Raw genomic sequence first — 26,094 nt, forward strand, 5'->3', positions numbered from 1 at the left:
GTACAGGATGAGTTTTTGCGTTTCGGCCACATCAAAATGCGACTGCTTCGGCCGGAATCTAATTCGTGACCTCTAGCACACCAGCGCACCACCACAGCCACTAAGCTGTACAGAGGCAGCGTGAAGCACGGTATATTGTGGCGCCATTTATAGTATGTCCTCGGAGAGAGACAGCGTTTGCCTTCGAGATTTTGGTGCACACTTTTGCGTATTTTTCGCCTCATTTTTCTTTTTGCATTGTGCGTGGTTAGGCTCGTTACACAGAAGAGGTTTCAGACAAAATGATACGAACGTATGCAATCGCGAAGTACGACGTGCTATCGCAGGTGAGTTCTGTTCCTGATTCTGTTCCTGACACACACACACACACACACACACACACACACACACACACACACACACACACACACACACACACACACACACACACACACACACACACACACACACACACACACACACACACACACACACACACACACACACACACACACACACATATATATATATATATATATCTGAACAGCACTTTGCAATAAGGTGAAGGCGATTTAATTCATGGATCCGGGAGGTCAACGAGGTGCGACGTAATGCTAACGCATTTACCGCTAAATAGCCACTGAATCCGTTTTTTCCCCAAAGATTTCCGATTTTGACAAGTGATGTCGAACTGCGGTCCGCGAGAAATATATGAAAATCTCGAGATTAACCTACTTATCGTACGATAAATTCTAAGGACGCGTGTAGCACACATTCATTATCATAAAGAACAGCATATAATACTGACTCGTATATAATATGAGGCGAAATATCGAGATATGTAAAGGCGAAAAAAAAAAGAGAAAATTTTCATCAGCGTATAACACGAGTGAGGCAAACTTAGGAAAAACATTTTTTTTTTACGTCACTAGGGCGCGCTCTAAAGGACCCTAATAAAGTTTTTCATCCATCCATCCATCAAACTTCGTGCTTCAACCATCGTCGTCCTCGGTCGCTCTATTCAGTCAGTTCCTTGTCCGAAGGAATTCTTCAAAGATAACCATCTTCTGTGCCGTCGAGCGCTTTCAAAATGGCGCCGTTCTTAAACGCGTGACACAGAGGCTCCCTAGCTTTTGCCTGCAAAAGCTCCATGCTCTCAGCTATAGGTGCCCGGCATGCTGTTGCCGTACGAGCACCGTCAGGGCAAGTTCGATTTCCGGGATTGCCCCGTTCTTCGGCTCCCGAAATCTTCCTCGCGTTCCACTGCACGCGAAAGCGGCTTCTTTTCATTTTTGTCGTCGCCAAACGCCGAATGCTGCCCCTCGGTCACACCGGACTGCCTCCCGGTTCCGCAGTTGCCGATATTGTATTCTGCTGCCAAAATCGCCTCCCTCTCGAAGGCAGCCGAATACTGTTTACGCCGTCCTGACAGTTTTTGCTGCTTCACTGCGGAGGGGAAAACGCAATATCCCGACGGCGTGCACTTCACGCGGTTGGCACGATAGCTCGTGTGCTGCCGAGGTGCGCACCCGCTGGACGCGCCGGAACGTTGTGGTGGCCAAACACATGCCCTCTCCTAGACGTCGCCTCCCTGTACGCTAGCGAACGATGAGTAGGATGATAGCCGTGCAGCAATAACAGAACCGAAACGTCGAGCCCGATTTTATGGCTGTAATTTTAGTTTGTACCCGCATGTAGTACGAGGCGGAAATTCGGGATGCTCATAATTGAAACAAAAAAAAGTCCTCGTATTAACTGCAGGTGTTTGCGGAAAAGACGCGTTTTAATCACTTTGGTTTTTTTTTTATGCGTCAGGAGACGATGTATGAGGCAACTACTAACGGATAGAAATTTTCCGATAATCACAATCTTGTCACTTACAGCATTGTCATATATATTTAAGAAGAAAGGATGGTACACTAATTAAATTTTAATCAGCTATGGGAACGCATTTCATAGCTTGGGCGGGATGGTGCTGCATCATCTACCTACAGCGCACTCAAGGATAGTACGTGAAAGAATGCACGCAGCGCTGTGCCCGTGCCATTCTTTATTTGTGTCGCGTCCTTGGTGTGCCATGTACGCAGAGGATGTGTCAAATGCAAACATTAACTGACATGCCACTGACACTGAAAGTTGCCAGGTCAATTTTAACGCACCCGTTTGCTTGCTCATGTTCGCAAATTTACGTTCGCGGGTATTAATTTTCGTGGTTCTTTTCCCGCTTACACGTTTCTCGTCGCATTTATAGAAAGAAGGGCTGAAGGAAAACTGGTAGTTGCTATATTATTGCAGCACCTACAGGAGTTGGCGCTTACACACGCTTCAAGCATGCCGGCCAAAATCCACAAACAAATCCTAGTATACTATGTCACAGAACTCATTGTCCACTTTTTTAAAAATCCGGAATACGTTTAGTACAACTAATGACCGCGGCTGATGTTTATTTTTACTGAGTTTTAGAGTTCAGGTGCGCGAATGATAAGAAACTAAAGCAATTTAAGTGACAATGACATGGGCGGGCCTGCACGCGCAAACTGCAGCGCTAGCACAAAGGCGTACAACCGTTGCCTTTGTAACTATGTGAATCACGTTATGTGCAATACAACTTAGTGGGACTCGACCTGAATGCAAGGCGGGTGTAACAATTCGAAATCGTAACACAAAATGATGCGTGCGGCCTTTCTGACGGTATAGTGTCGCAAGATGGCGGGAATGAACTTGGGCAAAGTGCCTAATGTGCACTGTCAGCAATTTCACCGCAATGCGTGTTTGTATTGGTTGGTCCCGAGCGATTGCAATAGTCGCCACTGTTTATGTACATTTTGGCAAAGCGAGATAAATTATCAGAGCCCGAGCTTGAATAACCTGTACAGCAAGAAGGTTTGTCCTGCAAGTGTTGATCAGTACGGGTAAACTGTATCTCAAAAAAAAAAACAATAAAGAACAGGAAAAGAGCCCTGCGCAATTCCAACACTGCAGACACTGACGTTCCCCCTTGATCCTCCTTCCACATTGTGCAAACGGAGTACGTTGTCCCTGTCAGGTCTTCTCTGCACCCTCGAAATTGCTGCTTCTTTGCGAAAGAGCGGTGTTGAAACAAACCCGACGTTCATTTCGCTTCATATAATCTTAGTCTGGTTTGTCATTTTTCCCTGTCCGAGGCTGCTTACACACGTGCTGCTCGAAACCTTTTGCAAGCACAGCAGCTGGCGGCAGCGAGATTCGCATTGTCGCACTTGCGCGGCAGTGTTGCCCACCACATGCTTGAAAAGATGGCATTGTGGCTTTGTGTACATTTTCTGAACTCCTCATGCATGCATATAAGACACAATACGGGTGTAATTGAATATCGCTGGGAAATGCTTTCGTCCTGCAATGGACATAAATCTGACGATGGTGATGATTGTGATAATGATGCGCGTATGTGTCGACACTCAGTATTGTGTGTGGTGCAACCTGTGCTCGGACTTTTGCCTCTGTACGTTCCAGTGTATATGGACTATTTGTTGACTTGGCAACAAAGTTAATAAAATCATATCTCCAACACCGCATGCAACACGTAGTTATAAACAGTTACGCGTCCGATTTGAAACCACTTATCGCAGGAGTACCACAGGGCAGCATTTTGGGCCCCTTGTTTTTTTTGTATCTATATTCATGACCTAGTGACTATTGACAAAGACGTAAAATTTATTGCATATGCAGACGACATTACAATTCTTGTAACCAAAAAAAGAAATGCTGAAGGTATCATAACTAAAGCCAACGAGGTGCTGTCAAAATTATCATCTTGGAGTATAGCGAACTCGTTAACAATAAATGTTAATAAAACAAAGGCTGTACTTTTTAGGCCGAGAAATCGAAATATTGACACTAGTACCGTTTTACAGCTTAACAACTCCATTTTGCCTATTGTTCCTTCTATTAAATGTCTTGGAGTTATATTTGAGCAACATTTGTCGTGGAATGCTCACGTGGAAATGATAATTGGTAAGCTCTGTCGAGTGACTGGAATACTATGCAAGTTGCGTTTTTTTCTTCCAGAAAGCAGTAAACTTATTTTGTACAAATCACTGTTATTACCACATATAAACTATTGCCATCTTGTCTGGGGCACTACAACGCTGTCTAATATCAATGTACTGCATAGAATACAGAAAAAAGCTGTACGTTGTATACTCAATGTCCCTTACTTAACTTATACTAGTCCTCTATTTGAAAAGCTCAATTTGCTGTCAATGCCGAACATTTATGAAAATATGTTACTACGAAATTATATGACTAGTATTAAAAGAAACAACGACACCCAAAAACGTATTTCCAACTTAATAGCAAAACATAAGGTGGTCAGACAAGGAGTTCTGAAACATGGGAACTACCAAGGCCTAGAACAAATTATACTTATCAAATGCTACGTTTTCGACTACCCTACCATATAAACAAGGCAAACATAAAGTAATGTTTATTTCTGTGCTGGATAAACATATATCTAGATGCGAATATGTACATAGACGTATGAATGTTCTTTGAACAGGTTCAATTCTTGTATAAACATTTTTTTGTATTGTGCGTATCGAATCCTTCTGTATATGTTACTGTATGAAATATTTTTATATATTGTGTCGTAATAGCGATGTACATTGTGCTGCATTTGTTTTATTATCTCTTGTGTATCTTGTGATGTATTTCATGACTAGCCGTATTTATGAGAATTACTCATCATGTAAGCTTCACTTTTTTGTGTTTTTTGTCATACTTGCTCATAGTTATCATGATTAATGTTTCGCGGTTATTAGTGTGGAAATCCTATTTTTCCAATTATTATTGTATTTAACCGTGCTAATCCTTTGTTGCATTTGTTGCTGCCTGTAAAACGGGGCCATGGACCACGTCAAGCCTTGCTGGCTTTTTGTCCACGGTCCTCAGCATCAGTTGTATGTTGAAATAAACTTGATTTGATTTGATTGATTCATTTACTCCACCTCCTGTTTATGTTTCCGGAACCTGTGACGTTACTTCAGATTTTACAATATTTGCCTATTGTTATTATTATTAAGGGAAGGAGTAGCTGTTATCATTATAGGTGACTAAATTTCTTTCAATATATATTCCCCTTTCAATAAAGTAATGAAAAAATACTCTATGTGGCTGCAGAAAAAAGCTCTATGTGACGCTACTAACCCTCTGACTTGGCCCTTTCTTTGACCCTACGTGCAATATTTTGGCCCGGACATGCCATTGCATGAACTATTTTGGTACAGAATGCGAGAACTATGGCACAAAACGTCGAAAGAGACTACACGAATCACTCTGAAGCACAGGATAAGAACATCATGAGCAAAACGAGAACAAGGTAAAAACGGGCGCCGACGTTTCGACAAGTGGACTTGTGTTTTTTAAGGCGACATATGCTTTCCTCGGCACAGTATATACAGGTAGGGTTCTTCTAAAGGGAAGAGGAGGTAAGGTGGGTGGGCGAGGTAACGACCGAGGGTGTGTTAGCGGCAAGGGTATATAATTGATAACAATGGGTACGTAACTAAACGCCGGTGTTTGTCGTTGTTTACTCGCCAGACATATTTGTGTCAACTTGGGTCCCTGGGTAAGTGCTGACTGCTGTCTTGCAGAGTCGACAATTTGGGTCACTCAGTACGTTCTAGAGTAGACGAGTTGCGGCCTACTGTCCGGTGTAGTAGACAACTTGGGTTCCTGGGTAAGTGCAACTGGGGCAAGGGTGTGAGGTCCTGAATGTATTTAAATATGTTCGGCACTTGTCTGTGCGTAGACTGCTCAACATTTCCACTTCTACATAGAGAGAGAGAGAGAGAGAGACAAAGGAAAAGCAGGGAGGTCAACCAGACGCGCGTCCGGTTTGCAACCCTATACACGGCAGGAAGGGCGTCCTAGACAAGCATCAGACGTCGCCTACGTCCTCGTGACGAAGACAGCTAAGAGCTACATTTGACACGACTGCGCTACATCGAGTCATCCGCTACTGCTGCTACCTCACTAATTCAAACAATCTTCACGCAGTTTATATTCCAACACTGTGTTATTTCTGCGTGTTTTATTGTTGCTTTAATGCGTTAGCCTTCTTTGCGCACTTTAGGCACTTTTCGCGGGCTATCTATGTTTGTTTGTACGTAACCGTTCTCACACGTGCCTGGGTTACTGGGTAGTCTGTGGTCGTATGGTTAGCGCATCACGCTACTGTGCTGAGGTTCGAAACCAACAATCGGACCAACTTGGGTACACTGAGTATATGCCAATGTGTACATACGTGCCACTCTTCGACGAACCGATTTCACATCGACATGGGTCACTGTAGGCACGGGATCGGGTTGGTGCTGCTGTTCGAAGAAACTCTTTGACGCCGACTTGTAGCATTGGGTATGTGCCACTCGGAATGTGCTGATTTTCGGTGAGCCTCTTTGACGCTAACTTGGGTCACTTGTCATGTGCCAGTAGGTGTGCGCCGCTCTTTAATGAACGCCGTTGACGCCAGGTATAAGTAGGTATGTTTGTTCCACTAGGAATGGGTGCCGCTATACAATGACAAATAAGATCCCTTAAATTTCTTCAGTGCTGAGCGGAATGGAACCCACGTCACAAAGGTTCCTCAAGGGTAGCAACTCGACAAATTAGCAGGCAGCGCTGCGAATGCACTGGGTGCGTGCCACTTTTTAATAAACGCTTTTTGTGAGAAGGCTTCACGGCGGCGGATACGCTAGATGGCCTCCTAGTGTTCCTAAGGAAGTGCGAAGGAGGAATCCCGGTGCAGTACACACCTCTTAAACAACTCGTTTCTACGGTGGCAATGCGTTGTGCCGCGTTATTGATTCAATGCTAACGCATTACCATCAACAGTCATGGCGAGATGGGTTCTGCCGCAATTTCTTGTTTTTTTCAACTTGCTTAGTGTCATCGTCGTGCGTAATTCGAAACACTCACTATTAAAATAGTGTACATTGTGCGGAGCTCTGTAAGTTGTAATTCGGAACGATGTTTCAAATAGGAAATCGATGGGCACAACGGGACCTTCTGATGACCGTAGCGTCACGCTACTTTACTTGCTTCGTTATCGGTCACCCCAACATACGTCAAGCCAAATTTATTTTGCCTTAGTGAAAACAACTTTTCTTGTACAGTACAAGTAGATGGCTTAGGGTATATCTCTCCGTGCTCATTGACCTACAAATAGGTTCCACGTGCTGAGACGTTGCAATGTCGCAGCTTTGGCCGGTTTCTTCAAAACGGCTCGCCCCGCACAATATCACTTTCCTTAATCCGTTTAGAAGATCAGGATTTAATTTGACAATAGTCAAAACAACTTTTCTTCAATAACCCAAGCAGATGGCTTAGAGTATATGCCTCCTTGCTCCATGATCGACAAGTAAGTTCCACTTGCTGAGACGTTACAATGTCGGAGCTTTGACCGGTTTCTTCAAAACTGCTCGCTGTGCAACATATCACGTTCCTTAATCCGTTTAGAAGATCCGTATCAGATTTGACCAAAGTATGGATGGAACGGCATTCTGATTTAAGGTCATGCTGCTATGTTAGCTTGCTTTCAGCTAATAACAAAATCACAACTCGTGCATGCCGATGTGTGACACCATTATATGATCGCTGACGTAAGAACACCTCCTTACTATTCTTTTAGAAAAGCCATGTTTATTCTAAAAACATAGTTTCCGACTTGATGATACGCGCGGTTGCAATTTTAATAGCTACAATTCGTGCAGAGTGCGCACATCGGAGGGCGTTATTAGAACAATCAATTGAACTTACGCTGTACAAGATTGAAATAAAAAAAGAAACGCTTACATCTGGACAAAAGATAACCTGAAGGTCCTATTACTCTCTACGGAGCACTGAAAGTGGAAAAAAAAAGCCTTTAATATATGACAATTACTTTATGATTGGCAACGCTGACTCGCGGTCGAGTCTTCGCAGTGAAAGAATGAGCGTTGGTAAGTCGCGCCGTCGTATCTTTCCCGTCTCGGTTCTTGGAATGACGTCGGCGAAGTAGACTCCACCGTAAAGGTGCTTCCATGGGGACAGACGAGCTGCATAAGAAAGTAAAAAGAAAGAAAGAACGAAAGATATGCTTATCTGACGTGTAAAATTTACCGAGGCATTTAATTTTCCTTACGTGCATTGAATGCGAAAGCAGTATGACTCTTCCGCGCGATACGTTTCACTTGGTCATGTGCTCCAATAGGCAAAGTTAATTTTGAGGGTAGGCCACCCAAATTTTGCGGGTGGACCAAGTCAATTTTCGGAGTGAGACAGGTTGGTTATGAACGTGGGTTAACTCAATTTTCAAATTGGGCAAAGTCAATTTTGGGAGTGGGTCAGGTCCGTCTTGAATGTGTGTAAACTAAATTTTCGATTTGAGCCAAGTCAATTTTTTGGGTGTGGGCAAAGTCAGTTTTGGGAGAGGGCCAAGTCGGTTTTGAACGGGGGTCAACTCAATTTTCGAATTGGACAAAGTCATCTTTTTTTTGGGTGGGGCCCACGTCGTCCGTCCGACGCCGTGGCTGTTAGGGCCGATTTACGCTCGAGCCGCCCATCGCAGCAAGCCGCACCGCACGCTTGCGGCCGCGCGAAAAATTGCACGTATCCAGCACTTATGCACAAATTACCATTTACACTGTGTGCACAGTGTATACCTTACACATTGTAAACCGAAATTTGTGCACAAGTGTTTGATACGTGCAATTTTTCGCGCGACCGCACGCGTGCGGTGCGGCTTGCGGCGATGGGCGGCTCGACCGTAAATCGGCCCTTAACACGTATCTACACCTTCTCTCTCTCTTCCCCTTCTCTCTTCCTCCAGCGTAGGGTAGCCAACCAGACCCTTGACTGGTTAACATCCCTGCCTTCCTATATTCCTCTCTCTCTCTCTCTCCCTCGTGACATTTCAATAATTTATAAGTGTTTACTGCAACTTTTGCAGAAGCTATGGAAGCGCCCTTCCATACATGGGCACCCTTTCGAGGTTTAAAACCAGCGTGCGCCGTGGGTCTGTGAACCTAGAGGCTGGCAGCATCGCGAGTGATTGTTGTTGCCGGTGCATCGCAGCAACTCAGGAGATGGTCTATAGCGCTAACGTTCACTCAGCTGCCCACAATTCCAAGCTATAAAATGCACTCTTCCATTTTTATTCAATAATATATGGGCACTCCAGGCGCATTTTTGCAGTCACCGTCGCCATGGCGTTCAGTACGAAGTCCAAGGGCGATAACGCAGTGGCCGCGCGTCGTTATGCGCTGTATGTGCGAGTGAGAGCAGGCGAGGGAAGCCGACGATCGTAGCTCAACCTGGCGCGCGCGAAGGAAAGAAGCGGAGAGCGAGCGCGCCGTCTTACGTCGCGCGAAAGGCCGTTGTGGGATGGGAGCAAGGGATAGGGGGGTGGCGCGTTGTGCTCCGGCCGCAATTGCGCATTTCGCGACCGGGCACAAGGGGAACTGGCGATCGCGGTTCAATCTCGCGCGCGATATATGGAGGAAAACGGGGAGGCAATGCGGGAGGGAGGGGGGCGGCTTCGACTCCGCCATCAAGTGCGTAATTTGCACGGCCGCGCGCCGTATCTTAATAGGGTTCTGCAGACGTGTCATACTTTTGTGCACTGTCTTCTCGCCGCTCTTGCGTTGAAGCGATAGGCAGCACGAAGGTCACTTCGCTTGGTGCTGCTGCCGTGCTTGCTCACCCCAGCGTCTTGACAGCGAGTGTTCGCGCTAATCGAGTGTGATGTGTTCATGTTTGCCCGTGCGCGCACCATGCTTGCTAATTCAGTTAGCAAGCGAATGTTTCCAAGTTTATACGGCCGATTAAACTACTATCCTTACTTCGTACAGCTGTCTAGTAATTACTAAAAAGTGGCGTTTTTTCCCGGAAGGTGAAACTGCAACTTTTTAAATAAGTTGACCGAGGTAGCCCGCCCAATTGTTATCTGAGGAGCACCGGAATAAACGCGCGCGCTAGAAGAAATCTTTAGCTCAGGGCAGACTCCGGTAGCCCTGTTCAATCGCACCTGAAATGCAACAGTGCTGTGGTTAGGAAAGCTCACATCTAATTCTGATTTCAAAGAAATATGTTGCTTCTTGAAGAACGAACATCTCAGAGGCAGGCGGGGCTAGCTTCAGGCTAGCAGCCTGAAGCTTCGTTTGAAAGTTCCTACCATCAACAAGTTCATCAACAGCAGGCGATAAACGTTCGAGTTGGCTCAGCTGGATGTTTGACTAAGTGTCGGGTCACCTTATCTTTTTTGTTATTTTTTTACGCATTCTCTCCTTAATGTTGCCCCTTTTCAGTATAGGCTGATGTCCAAAAACTTTCTGGGGGCGGGTTTTCCCCCTTGGACAGCATCTCTTCTCACTCATGAGTTACCCTTGGATTTCTTCCAACGTAGTGGTGTAACAAGCATCCCTGTGGCAATTGTTCCTCCGAATGGAGGCTCCATCAGATGGAATAACCCTCAGGCTATCTGCAGGGCTTCATTAAAGTTTTACCATACCATATCCAGGGGGCTCTTCACGCCGCTACTCCATTCTACCAGACTCAGACGTAAGGCAGTTTGGCCGTGGAGGCATTGTTTGTATAGGTCGCCAGATCAGACATGTGTTGCGGATTTAGTCCAGTGAACATGCTTCGCAGCTACTCCGGTGAGTGCACTTGTCTCTACTCATCTCGCGTGCACCAAGGGAGTTACTGTATGAGTTTTCATAATTGCTGCTAGGTTCAGGAGACGTGCAGTCACGCAAGACTATTTGAACCTATCATTAACAAATTTAACCCATTATCGACACCCACTATTTGCTTGGAGCAGAAACTTCTGCCGTAGTAGAAAAATTGAAGGCCTGTTTAAAAAATGTAGGTGTCGAATACCTACATTAAACTATCACCTGCATCAATCTGTTCCGGCGCACTCCTCCTCGTGCTCATACTGTGATGAGAATGAGACAAGGGAGCACTTCTTTTTCTCCTGTCGCCGTCTTTCATCATTAAGAAAACATACTCTAGAAAGGAAATTTCATGGTGCTGGATTGACTATAACGATTCCTCAGATTAATTTTTCGGAGCCTCTTCCCTGGGACACTATCACAGAGATGTTGGTCCAGCTGTCGTGAGATACGTAATTGAAGTAGGATGATTCCATTGCTAAATTATTAAATTTTATCTGACTTCATTCTTTCGGTTGTCCAAATTTTTCAAGAGGCTTCTTTTTAGATTCGTTTAAACGTTTTCTTAGGTCAACCGGTTCTTGGCCAATCCTCCATAGTGGATATGAACCATTCTTAGAAACAAACAAGCAAGCAGGTGGGGCAAGCAGACTATAAGTCGTTAACTGTTGCGCAAAGACCATTTTTATTGCATAGAAATGAATAAAAAGGAAAAGAGAAAGACCGAAGAAGAAATTATTGAAAAAGAAACGCAAGCGGTATATAGACAGAAGACACCTATACGACTGTCACCCTGCTAACCGTGTCGGCTGTGTACTTTCTTGCGTGAGATGAAATGAACGCAGTCTGCATATTGAAATTAATAGTGTCACACTTTGCAAAGCGCAATATTGCGCGATGCCACTCTAGTGCTGAGACTTGGTCAGGGCACGACAGTAACGCCTGCACGTGAAGTGAACGTTGACAATTAGGTTCCCTTAATCGCGTTACACTTATGTTCCCACTCCGAATGTTCGATTCGCATCCCGGTGCCTCCGTCGAGCAAAAGGCCCTGGTAACTCACCCGCCACGTGGACCTTGAGTTCTTCGGCCAGTTCTTCGCCCCTGTTCTCGCAACGGGGCCGGATAACCACGATGGCGGCAGGCAGCACGCCAGCGTCTACATGAGGCGCGCCCAGCACGGCGGCTTCGGTTACGTCTGGGTGTTCCATGAGACAGTCCTCGACTTCGCAGGGACTCACTTTTTTGCCAAAGCAGTCCAGCGTGAACTTGACCCGGTCAACCAGGTACAGGCGGCCGTCCTCGTCATAGAAGCCGACGTCGCCTGCGTGGTGTACGTGTGTGCGCAGACTGTATTTTGAAGACCACCATCTCATAGTTTGCACTTTTCTAACTAGAACATTGTTTCCGCAGTTTCCGTGCATCCAAGAAGCCCAGCTTACCAAGTCGTTCTCAGCCGCTTTGATGGCAGAGTGGTCTTGAAAGAAAGTATTCTGGAACCTTGGTCGAAGCACTCGAGCGTGGCACAAGGGCACAAAACCTTTACGATGGTTTTTTTGATAGGCGGCGGGACTGCACGACTACTTGTGACTGTCAGTGAACATTCCTGCGCGGGTGTATTCACCACATTGACCCGCCACAGCATATAGCTTAGTGGCTATCACCTTGCGCTGCTCAATTTGAAGTCGCGGCTGCCGCATTTCAATGAGGACGAGATGCAAAAACGCTCGTCCACTTAGGTTTAGGCACTCGTTAAGGAGCTGCAGATGGTCAAAATTAACCAGGGATCCTCACTACACGTTGGGCTTCATATTCAAACTGTGTTTTTTTTTTGGCTCGTAAAACGCCAGAAATACATTTTTTTAGAGGGGTGAGAGTACTTTTGTGCAAGCAGAGCTTTCAGGGGAGCCACATTACAGAACTAATTCGGAAGAGTTGCAACCGACCTGACGCCACTGATCACTCTTTCTGACTACGTCGAGATTTTCGTCGAGATTTTCAGTATTTCCCACATTCGACTACGTCGAATGTGGGAAATACTGAAAATCTGAATACTGAATACTGAAATAGCTTCACTGAATACTGAATACTGAATACTGAATACTGACACTGAATACTGAATACTGAATACTGAAATAGCTTCAGTATTTCCCACATTCGACGTAGTCGAATGTGGGAAATACTGAAGCTATTTAGAGAAAAGAACGTTTACTAGACATACTTCGTGGAATTCAATGCATTCCGCTTAGAAACGGTGCCAACCCCGTATAACATACATGCGTTTGGGTCGACAGGTTCTCCGGAAGCTTCGCAAGGGAGACAGATAGGCAAAGCTCGTTACAACGCTGTAGATCTGTCTAGAGCAAGCTGAGTTAGCGTTGTTTCGAAGTTTCTTGCGCTCCTTTTTTTACCTCTATTCACATATGCGTTTGACAGTTATACTGTTTTTATTGTGAGCATCTGCATCTCCGTGCGTTCATGATCCATTTATTACGCAGAAAAAAAAAAACGCTCCATTGGCGCCGTTGTTCGCTTAGTCTATTTGACGCCAGCAATCAGACCATAGTGTCAAGACCTTGCTCAAGGAGAAAGACATTCCGTCTAGCTGGTTTAGGGCTATCTGGAGGGCAATGCTTTAATCCTCGAAGGACGCGCTGTACCCCAGAAGGTGCTCTATATAGTTTCTTCGCCACTACCGGTGTTGCATTCGGCGCCATCGGTCATTCCGATCACGAATGAGTATATGCATTGGTGAACGTAGCTGTAAAATGTTTGCATCGCTAAGAGTGCAAACAGGGTGTAAATTTGTATTAAAACATATCGCTTGCCACCGAAAGATCACCCTACTCTCCTTAAAAAAAGGAAAAAAAATATGCAGCTCCAAGTTAAATTTGGGAATACATGTGAAGTGAAGCTTTCGTGAAGCGGTTATTTAAATGAAGTGCAACCATGTTTCTTGTCCAACGTCTTTTGCAGCATAGCGCGTACGTGCCTGTCTGGGAAATCAACAAGGCGCAGTAAACCCCACCGGCCGACCCACGTGATTCACGAGACCACGGATCACACTGTCTCCGGGATCGACCGCGCAATCGGCACATTTTGTTTTTGTCACGACATCTCCGGCATCGGCCCAGGTTGCTGTTGCCCCACTCAAAGGGTTGGCTCACGTCATTCGGCAAGCAACAGATAGAGCAAGCACGTCACACCCGATGGAAGAAAGGCATAAAAAAATTCGCTTTAATAAAGATAGTTCACGCTGGAGGCTTCAGTTTGTTCCACTTCGAATATTTAGGCATCGTTCTTTTTGTTTCCCTGCATAATTACATAAAAAACGGACTCGTAAACCGGCACACCTGCAGGAGTAGACCAGATGGGGTCACATTTAAGCCCAACACGGTGCCTTTCCGGTTCCCGAGGATGCACCTCCGCGTCCCACAGCGAACACAATTGTCGCGACAGTGCCGGCGGCGTTTAACGCACATAACCTTGCAATTAACGCTCTCAGATGAGCTTTTCTTAATGACGAAATATGTTCCCAGTGTTTGACAACATGTGTCTCTATCAGTATGCGTGGACAAGCAGTATACGTGGACAAAGCTTAACAAAAGATGTTGAGCCGTTTGCTTGCGGCAACACTTATAAAAAAAATGAAGTACAATAGAATAGAACGTGGAACTGAGTTAAATACCGATTTATTTTCTGAAATACAACCAGCAAAAGTTACGAGTTTCACAAGAATAATATTATAAAAGTTAGTTCACTGCGCCGAGGCACGTTTAAAGGGGTATTCAATGGCACTTTCAACAGTTCCTGCGTGCTCCCGATAAATCTACAACATTGAAATGCCTCGGCCATGTCCTTCCTAACGCAGCTTAACGCCTGCAAAGTTTCGTGTTGATGTGCCTTGCTGTTCGAAGTTCCCTTGAAAGAGTCGGGAAGTAGTAGTAAATTTTATTTAGAGAAAGAAAAATGAAAATTGTGCGATGAACTTGGCCCATCAGTCCAGGGGCCCGCAAGAATCGGGAAGAACCACACCTTAGACACAAATTTGATAGGTTCCTGCGGTTCTAATACAGTGCTAGAATCTATTCAGATCGTTCTGCTTAAGACGTGCTTTATTACTGCTGAATTGTTTATTGCCATGTCCACCATTCCTGACATGACGCACTGTTGTACATATATAATCCGCAGTGCTTCAAAGCGCAACAAAATTTTCGTAATTTCCCACCACGCGCTAATTTATCCCGCGCAATTCGAATTTCTTCCGCGCGTGAATCCTGACATTCCAAGCATCTTTTCTAGATAACATTGTGCTATCTGTAATTCTCCGAAAATATTTTTCTTCGACATTCGGGGCAGTAGTTTGAAGCGAGGATTGTATATGGATGTTTTGGGTACACTGCTAATTGCGGTGACGGCTTCACTGTAAATTGGCATCCGCGTATTTTTCAAACTACTGGAATATACGTAGAGCGCAACGACCTTCTTCTGTTGCATTACTTCGGTTATCAGATGTCAGCTATTACACAGGTGCTTGTTTTACTAGCGATACCAGGTTATACATGGGATTTGTATTGCTGCAGAGCCTTCACTGTCTCATGTCTCGAGATGTGTCACGATGCAAACTATAACTTGCAAGAGCAAGCACGTTATGCCTACAGGTTTGCGGAGTATCCCGCCATCCTGATGCACAGTTCATCATCGTCGTCGTCATCGTCGTCGTCGTTACTCGTTAAATATAATTGTTGGTCTTCAAAATCAATCAATCAATCAATCAATCAATCAATCAATCAATCAATCAATCAATCAATCAATCAATCAATCAATCAATCAATCAATCAATCAATCAAAGAAGAGCAGCAGCAGCAGCAGCAACAACAATAACAGCGAGTAAAGCGAGTAAAGCGTCGCGTCCTTTCAGATGATAAAGTTTTCACCCATACTTATAGTCTTCGCTGTTCGAGTTAGTGCACCATCACATTCGTCCCCATCATCAACACTGCTCTCTCTGTCTTTTTATTCCCATTTTCTTGTCCGAATGCTGAGCAGCAGGTGATAACTGATTCAGGCTGATCTTTCCACTTGTATATCATAATTAGTCTCTCTCTCTCTCTGGAGGGAAAGGCCTCACGTTCCGTTGTTGCGTTCCACGTCACCCGAACCATGATTGTAATTTCGTGTGACAAAACGAAATTTTTGTATGGAATAAAGCTACTTTCATATTCCCGATGTCGACAGCGCTCCGCCGTGGAGTGGGTAAATAAAAATTGTAGTAATATGACATACGCGGTAATTTTGCCAGTTACTTTTGGAGCTAAAGACAGCCGTGCCAGGCAACCCGTCTGCAGCGGGGTTATTCATCTGTCTGGAGTAAACACTTTACGAGCCTCGTTAAAATTTTACAACACGAAATGTAACATGAGAAAGTTAGCTCGTGTTTGCTTGCACGCGTTTGCAGGTGTGTCCCGCCTTTCTTGTTCACCGTCTATAGCTTGCACAAGTGTTGATTGCTGGTGGCTTTAGGTAAGCGAACACAACACATGTCTGTCTGTAACAAAAGAGGCAGTCGACGCGGTAGACATGTAAGATGACCGCGCAAACGCAGTTATTGATTTTGTCAACTTCTGCTCTACCCTAGCATGGTGCTTGGTCTGTTCCTGCGCACAGCCCGGTGCGCTCCGTGAGCAATAAGTAGGCTTCAGCAAAGTTATCGTTTGAAATATTATTATTGTAACATTACGCGTAACCTAACCTTCCTTATATTTTTCCGGACTAGCCGTTGGAAACGAGAAACGCTCTTTTCAGGATTGAATTTCGTGAACTCATTAAGGTATGAGCGTTCTGACTATATTTTGTAGGCCCGTTATAATAAAGTAGTGTGAGCAGCACTCAATTTACTATATTTGTAGTTTTTGAGGGAGACGGTTACTCAGAACGTATGTTTTAAGCAAAAGTATAGTACTAACATAATAAAATTATGTAGATCTAACGCTTATGTTGGAATCTAGGTGAAGCAAAGCTTCAGTCAAGAAACTTCGATTATCTTATACTACTATTAACAGTGATGCGTACAATTGTGTTTAATTATATGCTACGCATCGATCTCAAGTATGAGGGGGAATGAGAAAGTCTTTGATTCTATTTTTTTTTGGCCAAATTGCGGCTGCAAATGCAAAGTAAACATATCCATTCCCAATGGTGGACCTTCTCTGGAACGGCCCGGCCTCATCTGCTGGTAGGTCCGCTGCACGGCGCTGCTGTCAGTTGTTGGCGGTTGTGTTTCACACGTCCGCGGCGTGCGAGCAACGAAGTGTAATTCGTTTTTTATGGAACAAGGGAACGATCGCCCATCAAAATACGCAGGAAAATGCAGCCCACGTACGGGGAAAGGTGTCTCGCTTTGACAAGTGGGAAGTGGTGGCGTTGTGAGATCTCAAAAGGGCCGTGAAGACTTGCGTGACAATGAGAGTTCGGGGAGGCCGCGTGCGTTGCTGACTGACATTTCCCGCCTGGATGCAATGGTGAAAGCGGATCGGCATGTGCACTTCAAGGGCATTTCGGAGCTTGGTATTTCGTATGCGAGTGTTTGCGACATCGTTCATTTTCCAGTACTTAGGGTACTGGAAGGTTTCATGTCGGTGGGTGCCTGAGCAGTTGAATGACGCGGTGAAAGGCAAGGGAATGATTGCTTCACTGAATCATCTGCAACGATAAGCCGAGGAGGGTGAAATTTTACTGGATAGCATTGTTACTGGCGATGAAACGGGGATACTGCATTTCACGCCCGTATCGAAGCAGCAGAGCATGGTTTGGAAACATACTGGTGCACTTGTGAGAAAAAAAATCCGTTCAGTGCTATCTGTTGGGAAAGCGATGTTAACGGTCTTCTGGATTTGCCGAGGACCGCTCCTCCTGGATTTCATGCCACAAGGTGCAACCGTCAATGCCAACGGTTATTGTTGCACACTCTCACGTCTGCTGGCTCCGATCAGGCAGAACGTCGAAGGATTCTTGATGTGGACGACGCGGTTATCATCCACGACAATGCGAGGCCACATGTGACAATCAGAACCACCGATAAGCTCCGGTCATTTCACTGGGAGAGTCTGGACCATCGTACATAAAGCCCAGACTTCGGTCTCAGTATTTTCCACGTTTTTGGTCCCTCTGAAGAAGTTCCTGGCAGGACAACGATTCACGTGCAACGATGAAGCCAAGAAAGCAGTCTGACGGCGGTTCCACAGTCAGCCAGACGAATTCTACCTCAGGGACACGTCAAATTTAGTGCTGCGATGGGACAAATGTCTGAACCTGTGTGGGGACTATGCGGAAAAATAGTGTAAGGTATGTAGAATAGTACGCATAAGGTACCTGTACGTACCTTATTTTGGCTAAAAAAATAGGGCCGAAGACTTTCTGATTCGCCCTCGCATAACGTTTTTGTTTATCCATCATGAAGGTCACAGCATTATTCTCATGCAATATTTTTACGTTTACGTAATACGTCGCTCACAAACTGTGCCGAAATTACAACCCAAAATCAGGCATATGCAGTATGGAATGTCTGCGCAGTGATTTCATGAGGACGAAAGCGATGTATTGCATTTATCGAGAGAAGAATGATGGCGGTATGTTTGTGCACAAGCAACTGCAACGACTATCTTGCTACGTTTGAGCATTACGTACCTCTTGCGCACCACGGACGCACATATCCATTCTGGAGGATTGGAAAAGAATGAGCACACATCCGTTGACACATATCGAATGGCCAAGTCAAAGAAAATCAAGTGAATCAACGAATCCGTTAAATACAACGCGCTATTTCATCTAGAGGTCGATGTCCTTTAGAGATAACAATGAGCCGGCATTACATGTTCAGGCTTTATGAAAAAAACATTTTTTTATGTCACAAAATAGAAGGGCACACCCGCACTACTTTGTCCGTCAGCATACAGGGGTTATATATAAGCCTGTTTGCTGGCACTAGCCCTATTCGGCGTACATATAAACTTTGTACTTATAGCCACAAATGTATCAGCGGGGATACTGACGCAAGCAGAAAGCAGTGGCATGCTCCCCCTTTTTTAAGCACTATTGCTAGCTTATGCTGCCGATAATGAATTGAGGGGACCAGCGACTGACACTAGAAATATCTCGTAGCCACACTGGCAACGGCAGCAAGTACGTCTTTGTGTTGTTTTGCACATGGGACAGTAGAACGTGCATGCAAATTTTTGTATGCATCTTACCTGTATGGAACCATCCTTGCGCATCGATAACAGCGTTCGTTTCTGCAGCCATATTGTAGTAACCTTTCATAGTCGAAGGAGAATGTGCTAGAACTTCGCCTTCTTTCATAGGTCCCAATACTGCACCAGATCCAGCGTCAATGACCTGGAAAAAAATCACGCAGAACCTGCTCTGGGAGTTGTCTAAGTATGAGTAGGCATTGTTATACTGGCTCATCTGCACGCAGCCTCGTGTCGTTATCAATGTTACAAAACTTTACTTGACCCATAAAACCCTTTTTCATCCCTTATCTGTCCTTATCAATCTTATCGGACATGGCCCGACCTTTATAAGCTCTTCTCGGTTCTTATAAACCTTTCTGGACTCCATCCGATTCTGATCAACCCTTATCGGTGCTTATTAATCTAATGAGAATTGATCCGACCTTTATAAGCCTATATCGCTCTTTAGCACCCCATTCCTACTCATCGAACCATTATCAACCGTGAGGAGACCCATGTAACCCCTCATCAGTCCTTATAATCCTTATCAAATCATTGACTGCTTCTCTGTGTGTGTTGCGGGACGTGAAGCGCATGAGGCCTCAGAAATCGGTTGCATTTCGGTCGGTGAAAGAAAGCCGCAACGGAAGATGCTTTCTGCGACCACTGAAACGCATCGGGGATGTGGCGTGTTTGGCATTAAACTTTTGCAATGTCGGAACTTTCTTTATGGTAACAATGCTTTAAGTCGACTCTACATCTGGTCCTAGAGATGGCTTTTATTCTACCATGACCAAATCTTTCGACGAAACCTTCATAGAAACTGTTCTGCTTTGAAATGTGTTTTGTACCACTGACACCACACATTCATGTGGTTCAGATATATTCGCCTTCTGGAAGCGGGGATATTTAGCCCAATCGCTAAGACACTCGGCTTCTGAATGTGGTGTCGTAGGTTCAAAACTAACCCCGCTAACATTTTACCTTTCAAATTTATTTTGTAGTGCACAATAATTTCTTTATATAACGATTCATCTTACGTGACGAATGGACGGACGAGCTTTCTCGTTGGGTATAGCATAGAAATGATTACGCATTTAAAAAAGTTGGTTTTATTCGAAGTGAGAGGCAGTGACAGCAATATAGATAGACAAGGGCCATGTGACGTAACTTTCGCTGTGTTTTGTGCAGATTCGGCTGTGTAATTACTTCACAGAGGCGCGAGGTCACATTGCATTGGAGAACCGCGGCTTCTGCTTCATGTCCCGTTCTATACAGTTTTTTTTTTTTTTGCACTCGCTTCACTAAGCTCTTTAACCTGAGCACTTGTTTATTATTGGCGCACATAAAGAAGCCCGAGGCACTCCTTGCATGAATGTTCTTTTGGCGCTGACACTTTGACACCGATGCTTGAATGATGTCCTATTGCCGCTGTTGGTTGGAAACTCAGTTTGCCGAAGTGAAGATTTCGGATTATGGAGCTTGCTGGAAGGCCCTATACGCTCTCTCTTCGTATCTCTGGCAGAAGGACGTGATAATCACCAGCAAAGAGCCACCGGACCACGGCGCCGACGTAAGTGGCGCTGGAAATGTGTAACAACTATTGCTGTGAAATTGCGTAAAATCATCAACCTTTGCTCTTGGTTTCTTCACCAATGCTAATTTGTACAGCAGCAGCTCATACAACCGCGAACGAGCATTTCCCAGCGCTCATTCAGCCTGCTAAACTTTAGCAAACCACCCGGCAACGTTGAAGACTTGAATGTCAGCTGATCGAAATGGCGTTAAGTAGTCTTTGATTGACCCTAATGACTTTTCGATTAGAGGTCCAAAATACGCTTGCTTCTGGTCACCCCTCAAGTTGGGCTCATTCCCTGAACAACGCTGGTTTGCTAGGCGCTTTGCTACATTATTTTTCTGCGTCGTTTCTCTTCGTGCTGTACAAGATATGGATGTGCGGGCATGCAGCATGCTGCTGTGACCAAGAAAAGAAAATGACAACGTGGTGCTTCAGAAATAATCTTCCAGACTCTGGCGACAGGTGCATACACTGAGGAGGGGCCCTTTTCCTGATTATGTATTCAATGACTCCGAAACCTATACAGCAAAGTGAGCGCCAGGTGGCATAGTTGGAGCTTTTGCATCACACTGTAGGAAATACATTATTAGGTTTGACCGAGCAGAGGTGGCTAGTCGAAAGATGTCAGTGGCGTCGGAAGCGGAGAAGCATGGCCTTGAAAGTGGTTTACCAAACGCATGTAGTGAGTGTAGTGCGTAAATGGACAGTTTCGTGAGGAAGCTTACAAAGCGTAACAGAGTAGTTGTTTAGGCTTGTTGCGTATTGAATGACGATCTGTACAGCACGGAAACGCGCGAAAAGTGGCAGAGTGGACGACATCGCCTGGCGTTGACTTTAGGAAGCTTGTTTGTAAAAAGGCACTAAATACGTTGTGCAAGCGACCATTATCGCAAAACACTAACCGTCGTGCGGAATGAAACATATATCAGAGAGTCGAGCTAGACGATATCTACGAATCCGTTCACGTACTCTGTCCAAATGAAAGGGCATGAAACCTTAGCCCAGGGTATACCGAAAGAGTTGTCTTACAGACATCGCTTGAGAGCGAAGTCGTTTCTGTTTCAACAATTTCTCGTGTTAGACGATCCTGCGTGCTTGCTAATGTCGATGCACTCATTTAGTAGAAGGGACACTCCCGCACATTCTGCAATGAGTTGGCAACAACACTTGGTTCGCAGCTTTCAAATGTCTTCGTGTTCATTGAACCTGTCATATATATATATATATATATATATATATATATATATATATATATATATATATATATATATATATATATATATATATATATATATATATATATATATGTATGTATGTATGTATATATGTATATATATACGCGGGAGGCGTTGCTAGCTTGTCTGATGAAGTTCATGCGGTTTGGCATAAGTTATAACGCCTTGGGACACGAAGAGAACTCTCGTACTCACCATTCAGAGGTCTATAAAGTGTCTAAGCCGCCCCACACAGCCGAACGACATGCGTGATATGGTACCCAGCAGCCCGTATATTTTTGCCAAATGCACTACTTACCGCCCGTCAGGGGAGCTCAGAATGTCGAAGTTTACCTCATACACAAAGACAATCGAGGTAAGAGTCGCATACCTTGACCCTGGTTCCGGGCATCGGAAACCCGACGTTGTCGTAGCAGCGTTCTCCCGGTGGAGGCAGAGTCAGAATGCCGCTGGTCTCCGTAGTGCCGTACGCGTTGCGCATTTCGTCAGGACGCAACGCGGCCACCACTTCTCGAGCGACGGCCGCCGACAGGGGAGCCCCCGCGAGTAAGATGCTCTTGAGCCACGGTGGAGGCCCGCGGCCACTCTGGAGCACTTGCCGCGCGTAGCCGAGAGCGCGGAGAGGTGGGCTCAAGAACCACGTCACCTGCACAGCAAGCCGGCGTGAAGCTGGCGTTTAATACATGGGTGAGATTTTCGCACCCTGCGCGATGTAGAAGTTATGGAGGTAAAGCGCGAATATGTAACGCTCCCCGAAGTGCTGAAGAAACACCGGCACGTGGTTTCTCCGCGTCCCTGCTACTCTGCCTAGTGCAGCATTTGTTATTGTTGCGATAGCAATCGCACGGGACAGTTCAGGCAAATTTTTGCCGTCGCCGTGATGTTCCGCGTGTACTTGTGCATATGTGTGCTATATTTTTATCTGTGCCGTATATGCACAATAGATTCTATACTATTCAACCGCCAAAGCTGCTTAAAGCCAAGTCATTATTCTTGACTAAATTAGCACTCAGATATTTTTACAATTGCAGTGCGCAAGCAAAAGGTCATAACGTGAAACACTTGTGATTATTGGAACGTACAAGCCATGTCAGTGCTCACAATCTCTTTTTTTTTACTAAATGTATTTAAGGAGAAGTTGGTGCCTATGTGTGGCTCCGGCTACTCCTCTTCTCCTGCGTGATAGTTATCGTCGGAAAGTTGTCAACAATCACAAAACTGTACTAATAAACACTTGAACGAACATTCACGTACTAAGTCTCAGTACTACAATATAAATAAATGTTCGCGCAACAGAACAGTTTACATAGCACAAATATTCACATAACCGAAGTGTTCACACGTAGCACATGAGTTCACACAGCATAAATGTTCAAAAAAGCAAGATGTTCACAAAGAAGGTGTTGGGCACTTGCGAATTAGGTCCTTCTTGAATGACGCGCTCTAAATACAACAAACACAAATACTACATGAACACGAAGACACCATGATCAGCTAATTAAGGGTGCCTGTTAATAATAATACGGGCAATAACTGTTGTACGGCTTAGTACTTTGCGATATTTTTGATTCCTTGAAGAATTGCACTAAGGCGCGCGCAGCGATGTTTTGAAGTTTTTCTGTTTGCCATAGATTTAAAATATTTCCTACGGGCAGTTGCCGTTTAACCAAGCCATGTGGTTTCTCTGAAAGGCTCTTGTGGGGAGCGTAATGATTTTTACAGTGTAGAAGAAGGTGTTCTATGTCTTCTTCAGCCTCTTCACACGAGCATATAGCACTGTTAGTTTTTTTTACCTTATACAGAAAACTTTTGGTATAGGCAGTGCCTACCCGAAGCCTATGAACTGTTGTTTCAACAAATATACTAATTTTAGACGAAATATTGAATTCTATTCCAGAATCTATATTATGTAATTGAGAGTTCTGCGCATCCATCGGTATACACGTGAATGCGATCTACGTACTTAGTGTAAAGATTTGATACAGTTAATTGCTTTATCGCAACTACTGGAACACCACATCTGCGACCTACTCCAGGAATTGAAGTGACTATTTCTGGAATCGCTAGTCGCCATGGGGGATGAGTTGCGCAAGTAGGCCAGTATTCGTAAGCAGGCAGTAAGTTTTCGTACAGCCGTATTTCCTCCTGTATGCGTGCAGCGGTTCTATCCTGAAGGTCTTGGCACAGTGGATGATTAGCGTGTTGTGTTGCCAAACGAAGAGTGACGACAAGCTTCAGCAACTCTTGGTGCATGAAAAGTTGGTTGGCGGGACTCAGCAATTACCAAAGCACTGACAGATGCCCGCGGAACGCCAAGTGCGAAGGCTTCTGGTCAGCAATCTAATCTAATCTAATCTACTCTAATCTAATCTAATCTAACATAGTCTAACTCGCTAATCGACATTCTTCGTCGATTTGCTGGAGTGAGATGGGGTAGTTCAACCTCTTCCTTATTACGCATTCACTTGCCCATCATTAGAGAAAGAATAACACACTCTGCTCCTGTGCTACATGAAAAATCCTGTGATCTAGAGGAAACAATTAAAAGGTTGCTCACAACTGTAAAATGATATAATTTCACTGGCGCCACTCTGTACGCGGGAAGCGCAGCAGTGCCTGTGCTGTGCCTTCAGATGCCCTACACGGCATGTTAAAGCATTTAAGGGTGCCATAAATTTCACCGCACCCGTGCATTGGTAGATACGAAGAGTTGAAGCGTAATGATAAATCTTGCTATCACTGTCGCCCATCAGGCGAACTTGCCATTTCTTTAGCTGTCTTATTGCGGCAGCGTCAAACTAATCATACATTCGGCTGGTCGGGATCAATTGCTCAGAGCGCACTCGCTTAGTTCACTCACAGCGCTCGGAGGTGTATTTCTCTCTCTCTCTCTCTCTCTCTCTCTCTCACACACACACACACACACAGACACACACACACACACACACACACACACACACACACACACACACACACACGCACACACGCACACACGCACGCACGCACGCACACACACACACACACACACACACACACACACGCACGCACGCACGCACGCACGCGCGCACACAGTGAAGAGGAGGTGACGCTCACTTTAGTAATCAGGGCTCAGCGACTTGGAGAAGCGGTGAGAGGACATAAAGTAATACCGGTGAGAAGAATAAGGGGAACAGATATAAGCTCAATATTTAGTCGAGTTACTACATTATAATGCCAAGAGATGGCGAATCCAATCCAAGGTGGGAAAACCTTTCCCACCTCTGAAATCCTGGCAGTCCAGAGGGCTCGCTTTGACCTGATGGTCCCCGAGTGGGCCTAGCCAGGTAACGTTGAGGTTACGCGCGTCTTTTGTGGACCGAATAAAGTTGTTTGATTCACTCACTCACTCAGTCAATGGAAGGTTTCCATAAGTGAATGTGCGTATTAAGATGAATACCAGGCGCATTTTCGTCAAGTGTATTAGTGTAAGCGATACTGACGTGCGGTGGCTGGATGTGTTGTTTATCGTATTTTGAGCATGGAGGGTTACTCGCGGAAAAATGTAAGAAGGAAATACGTCGCTGTGAACCTTATGTCTGACAATTGCGTCGGCGAGGCCGTGTATGCGCTGGCGTTGCTCCATCATCAGGAATGTGGCGCCAAGGTGGAGCCCCTTGAGGTAGAGTGTGAATCCAATGTACGTGCATATGTTCGCACCAGTGATGCATATGTCGTCGGACGTCAGTGGCTGAGTGGCCCTGCGTAAATAATAAATTAAAATTATTTAAATATGAGTTTTAAGCCTCAAGGCCATATTGCGACTGCTATATGTTAATGTTGTTCCTATTGGGGTTCTACCACCAGTACAACACATTGGTATGGCACAGATATATTCCCGCACTATGAGCGTGGGTGTTCAGCCCAGTGTGTAAGACACCCGGCCTCTGAGCGTACAGTCGTAGGTTCGAAACTTACTGTCGTCAACGTTTTACCTTCGGAATTTATTTCCTTTTCTACATTACCTTCTTTATCGCGATTCGTCGTACGTGAAGGCCAGATGGACGGTTTTCCTCGTTTGGTTAACATAGAAAAGCTTACGTATTGACAGAAGCAGTATATTGCCCTTACATAAAACTAATATATAGGCGCGACTTCAGAAATTGAATAAGGTGCACTTTCAGCGCGCGCGTGGGTCTATACTGCGAATCGCCACTTTCTTGCGCTGCACATCTATAGGCCGCAACGAAACGGATTCTTTCGCGACTCACATGTTCCACGAAATATGTATGTATGCATAATAGACTCGGGTGGAACGGGCAGCGATCACGAATGCTTTATAGACTACCGAAGCCATTCACTTTTAAATTTTCATCTGCATCCTCGGTATGTATGTCAGTAGT

The 26,094-nt window shown here is 45.1% G+C and overlaps 1 protein-coding gene and 1 long non-coding RNA gene across 3 annotated transcripts in view; one reads left to right on the top strand and one right to left on the bottom strand.

Moving 5' to 3' along the window:
- LOC135918558 (uncharacterized) overlaps window positions 1–26,094 on the top strand; it is a 56,122-nt gene that overhangs the window by 4,263 nt on the left and 25,765 nt on the right. The gene's annotated exons all lie outside the window — the stretch shown is intronic.
- The window catches only part of LOC135918556 (luciferin 4-monooxygenase-like), a 171,735-nt gene continuing 153,480 nt past the window's right edge, over window positions 7,840–26,094 (bottom strand). For both annotated transcript variants that reach the window (XM_065452166.2, XM_070531813.1), the window contains exons 6-10: window positions 25,284–25,452; window positions 22,086–22,361; window positions 18,920–19,064; window positions 11,734–11,994; window positions 7,840–8,051 (exon numbers count right to left, since the gene is read on the bottom strand). In XM_065452166.2, coding sequence (XP_065308238.2) covers window positions 7,894–8,051; window positions 11,734–11,994; window positions 18,920–19,064; window positions 22,086–22,361; window positions 25,284–25,452 — 1,009 coding nt within the window. In that variant the 3' untranslated portion in view covers window positions 7,840–7,893. The remainder of the gene's footprint in view (window positions 8,052–11,733; window positions 11,995–18,919; window positions 19,065–22,085; window positions 22,362–25,283; window positions 25,453–26,094) is intronic.

The sequence above is a fragment of the Dermacentor albipictus genome, chromosome 1 (genome assembly GCF_038994185.2).
Source record: "Dermacentor albipictus isolate Rhodes 1998 colony chromosome 1, USDA_Dalb.pri_finalv2, whole genome shotgun sequence".
In the NCBI taxonomy this organism is placed as follows: domain Eukaryota; kingdom Metazoa; phylum Arthropoda; class Arachnida; order Ixodida; family Ixodidae; genus Dermacentor; species Dermacentor albipictus.